The following is a 5,061-nucleotide window of genomic DNA, read 5'->3' on the forward strand; positions in this document are numbered from 1 at the left end:
TGTGTATGGAAATATTGTCTTATTGAGTGATCGTTCTTGTTATATTTATAGACATTTTAAACTTTTGTTTGCCTAGTTTCTTCCGTTTTTGTAAAAAATATTGTTAATACGTTTAAATATTATTATAATTATAAAATTTAATAATGTCTAATACAATCTGTGAGTTTTGTGGTAAAGTTCGTTCTGATATCAATTGGACAAATTGGAAAAGGCACATAAATGCTTGTGCGAAAAAAAATTAAAACCTAATTATACTGAAACGTCTGAAGCAATATTGAAGAATACAAAAACGCCATATAGTCGACCAGAAAAAAAAATTTCAATGTACTTTAAAGCAAATGTAAAAGTAAGCGAATAATAGACAATAGTTATCATATTTTTAAGTAGTAAGGTACATACATACATTATAAGGTAAGTATTAACGCCTATTACTTTTTTACTTTAGCAGTTACTCAGTAATATTGAGGAAGGTAACTAAAATTGTATAATCCAGGTCTTTAAAAAGAGTTATTAGTATAGGTAGTATTTTATAATTTTACTATTTATGCATATGCAATTACTTATTCATTTTATACTTTGTATAAGTAGTTTTTAGTAAAATATATTATTAGTTTGAAAAACTAGTTTATACAACTTATAAAATAACATATATTTTATGTAGTAGATATTTTTTATGGCAATAAAGTAATAGAAACAATTAAAAGTCTTAATTTACTATAGGTAATCTACTAGCATATATAAATCAGCCCAATGAGCCATTCAAGCCATTTAAAAATCGTATTGTGTCTGTACGGGTGTCAAATAAGAATATTTATGTGTGTCTTAATTTACATAACATTTGCCCAATAATATTTTTTTAATGGCTGTAGCTCCTTTTATATATTATTTTAGTAATTGCACACAGCTATAAACTAATATATACCTAGTTATAAGTAATAATAACAATCCATAAATTATAGAAAGCTATAGGTACACATTTTTATAGTGCATTGCTAAGAGCAATTATGATACCTAATTAAAAATATATTAATTAAATTTTTTTTTTTTAAATAAAACTAGGCACCTAAAAGTGTGATATCAGATATGATATAATATAATATGTACCAAACCTTTCCTATGTATAGTATTTTTATTAAAAATGTTTGACCATTTTAGATTCCTCAAGAAAATGTTGATAGTCTATTAAAAACAGATGATATCAAATGTGATGTTGCTAAATTGTTATTGAATGCTACTGTAGTTCATGCTGAAGATTTAGAAAATCATATAAATGAAAATGAATACCAAGTAAATTAAATCCTTAATTGTTTAACATTTTTACAATGTTACACACAATATAGGTAAAAATGTAAAAGGTTTTTAATTTTTATTTTTAATGTATTTTAGAATCAAACAAATGATGTTAATAATTCAATATCTATTGATGAAATTACCGAAAATGAATCTAATTCATTAATAAATAATTATACAATTAAAAATGTTAATTCTACTTCAATTACTATAAACGATGGTCATGTAAGTTGTAATTTTGTAATTTTTAAGTACTTAATAAATAATTACAAATTTAATTCTTGATTATGCCATAATTATTTTTTTGCACCTTCTATTTATATTTTACTGCTTTTATGTTTTTAACCATTTTCATTATAGAAAATAATCCAATTTTCAATGATAATATAGCATATACATGTAAAATACAAAAACCTTTTTAGTTATTTAACTTTCAATTTTCATACTACAAACTTAATAGTTGAGTCTAATTAGTAATATTATTTTTTTTACAAAAATTTTATGTTATGGTAAAATAATACCTTTATATCCAACATTTTATCTGTGTATAATAAAATAAAAATGTTAACACATTTCTAGATACCCCAATCAAATGTTAGTAATTTGAAAGATATGGATAAAAACAATAGTGATGATGGGGATGTATCAGAAAAGTTATTGGCCACTTCTGAAGTTAATGCTGATTTACCATTAATAAACGTAAATCAATATACTATGCTAAGTTAAAATCTTCTTTAAAATTTCATAAAAATAAAAGTATTATATTATGTATTTTTAGAATCAAGAAATCAATTTACTAACAAGATATGAGAACATTGAAAACAGTGATAATGGATCTGAATTTCTAGAGAATATTTCTATCATTAATAACTTTGATGATTCAGTATCAACTATTTTAAATGAATATCAAGTATGTAATTTAATGTTATATTATGATTTGTTTAATACTTTGCTTTTTTTTATACTACTTATTTGTTTTTTAATTTATAGTTTGATACACATAGTCATGAATTAGAATCATTATCAAATTCATTTAAATGGAAAAATGACCCAACTATTTTTTTAAAAATAGCCCGTTTAACTCCAGAAATGATAAATATGATTTTAAAATTGGGCCCATGTCAACCAAAAGCTAAAGATTTACCAAATTCTCAATTTCCCAAAGTTGGTAACAGATGCTTTCATGAAGCTTGGTATTACAGAAAGTTACCTGATGGAACCATGATGCATAGAGATTGGTTAACTTATTCTCCTGATATAAACCGAGTATTTTGCTTACATTGTATGTTATTTGGAAAGAAAAGTAAGAAAGCCTGGGTATCAGATGGATTTTGTAAATTCCAAAATGGGTCTATATCCTTAATGAGTCACGAGACTACTGATGCACATGTAGAAGCTTCACTTAAAGTAAAAATGAGGGAATTAACGTTACCATTAATACCATCAATAGTTGAAGAGCAAAAGAAACAAGTAGCCTTTAATCGTGAAATAGTAGGACAGTAGATAGAAATAACTAAATATCTGGGATACCACTCATTGGCTTTTCGAGGTCATCGAGAACATTGGTCGAATATCAATAAAGGTAATTTCAAAGATTTGGTCGAGCTTTTGGCAAAGTATTCTCCAGCTATTTCAATTCATATTTCAAATCTTCAAATAAGTGGCAGAAAAGAACTTTCATTTATATTTTGGCAACGTCAAAATTTACTTATAAATGCTCTAGCACAAGAAATATTAGTTATTATTAAATTTGAGATCCAAAATGCTAAATTCTTCAGCATAAGTATAGATTCTACTTTTGATATATCTAAAAGAGAACAAGTTTCATTTGTGATTCGGTATACAAAAGAAGAAAAAGTATTTGAAAGACTGATTTCCATCAAAGAATCAATATTTACTACTGGCCAAGCTCTTTTTGATCTGTTTATAAAAGTTATGGAGTACAATCATTTAGATTGGAAAAGTTACTTAGTTGGACAGTCTTACGATGGGGCAGCCAGCATGCAAGGTAAATACAATGGCCTACAAACAAAAATCAAAGAGGTAAATCCTCAAGCAATATTCGTTTGGTGTGATGCCCATAGACTTGATTTGATAATAACTTCTGCAGTTGGTTCATGTGCTAAAGCTGTCGATTTATTCGGAAATATGGAAAAACTATTTACTTTTATCAGTTGTAGTAAGAAACGAATTTCTATGTATCGTGAAAAACAAAAAAAACTATATCCAAATGCACGTATAAGGGCATTAAAAAAAGTTGAAACCACTAGATGGATGTCTCAAGCTTATGCTCTAACAACTGTGCTTGAAACACTGGATTCCATTTTAGAAACTCTAGAAGATATAAAAAGTTTAGAAGGACAAGTTGACTTTAAAACAGGTGCAGAATGTACAGGGCTACTTTGTTTTTTGCAGTCTTTTAATTTTTTATTGACAGCACATATTTTTAAAACAGTGTTTGACTTTATTGAACCTGTTAGTAGAGCTTTACAAGCTCATAATATTGATATACTTATGGCTATTGAACTAATAAAGAAAACAGAAAACAATATTAAAGGTTTAAGATCTAGTGATGTGTTTTTCAATATTTATGAATCAGTCAAAAAAATTGCCAAAGATAATAATTTTGAATTTGAACTGACCTTACTAACAAGAAGAGTCAGACGAGTTCCACGTCAGTCAGGTGAATTATCTAATGATGAACAAATAAACGATCCTGTGATGGCTTATAAAATAAACACATATTTTATAATTATTGATAAAGTGTTATCAGAACTTAATAAACGGTTTAATAATAACTCTATTATGATAGCAAAGGATCTATCTTTATAACAATTAAAGTAATTTCTAGTACTAAGAAAAATAAAAATATACCTGTTGATGCATTTTCTTCTATCTGTAATAATTATAACCAAATTCTTAATAAAGAAGATATTGTACGAGAATATGAACAACTTGTAAAATCAAATATTACTTGATATCTTTAGATAAAAATGTTTCTATCGTTTTAAATGCATTATCAGATGAGTCAGATTCAAGCAGTTCATCTTGCTCTGTTGATGAAAGTGAATATGTTAATGATTCTCAAAGTATTTTGAAAACATATCAAATATTTATTAATAAAGGGTTACTAAACATTTTTCCAAATTTATTTACTGTTTTAAAAATTGGTGTTACATTACCAATTTTTAGTGCATCGCCAGAGAGAACCTTTTCAAAACTTAAATTAATAAAGACAAGACTTCGTTCTACTGTGATCCAAGATCGCCTTGAAGATTTAATGATCATTTCCTGTGAATCTAATATAAAAACGGATACTGACAAAATTATTGACAACTTTGCCATGAGGTCTTCTGTTTTGACAAAAGCTCTGACTTATTAAAATTGTAAGATAAGTTTAGATAATGTATTATTATTTTTAAAGTTATTATTAATTAATAATAAATAAATATAATATTTAATATTTAATTTTTTAGTTATTATTATTATTTATTTTTATTTTTATTTGAAATGTTATAATATAACATTAATATATATACATTTATATATCATTTTTTTTTTTTTTATATTATATTATAATATTATGTAATTATTAAACAAAATTGGTTACCTACATAAAATATTGACCAAGCTTTTTTAATTTAATATACATTTATAAAAATAATAATTCCATGGTAACATAATTATCTTATAATATAGTATTTTATTTTAATATTTTATGAAATTAACATAAATAATAAAAAAAAAATCAGGGAACCTATTTGTTAGTTT

The 5,061-nt window shown here is 25.1% G+C and overlaps 2 protein-coding genes across 2 annotated transcripts; both read left to right on the top strand.

The window, feature by feature from the left end:
- Window positions 1–4,758, top strand: LOC126553637 (zinc finger MYM-type protein 5-like). The gene is made up of 6 exons (XM_050208781.1): window positions 1–346; window positions 1,156–1,287; window positions 1,387–1,515; window positions 1,870–1,989; window positions 2,069–2,200; window positions 2,281–4,758. The coding sequence occupies exons 1-6, from the start codon at window positions 323–325 to the stop codon at window positions 2,791–2,793; spliced, it is 1,050 nt and encodes a 349-aa protein (XP_050064738.1). The 5' UTR covers window positions 1–322; the 3' UTR covers window positions 2,794–4,758.
- On the top strand, window positions 3,226–4,122 carry LOC114122598 (zinc finger MYM-type protein 1-like). The gene has a single exon (XM_027985295.2). The coding sequence runs from the start codon at window positions 3,226–3,228 to the stop codon at window positions 4,120–4,122; it is 897 nt and encodes a 298-aa protein (XP_027841096.2).
- Window positions 4,759–5,061: the final 303 nt, after the last annotated feature.

Source organism: Aphis gossypii, unplaced genomic scaffold (genome assembly GCF_020184175.1).
Source record: "Aphis gossypii isolate Hap1 unplaced genomic scaffold, ASM2018417v2 Contig00284, whole genome shotgun sequence".
NCBI classification, from domain to species: Eukaryota; Metazoa; Arthropoda; class Insecta; order Hemiptera; family Aphididae; genus Aphis; species Aphis gossypii.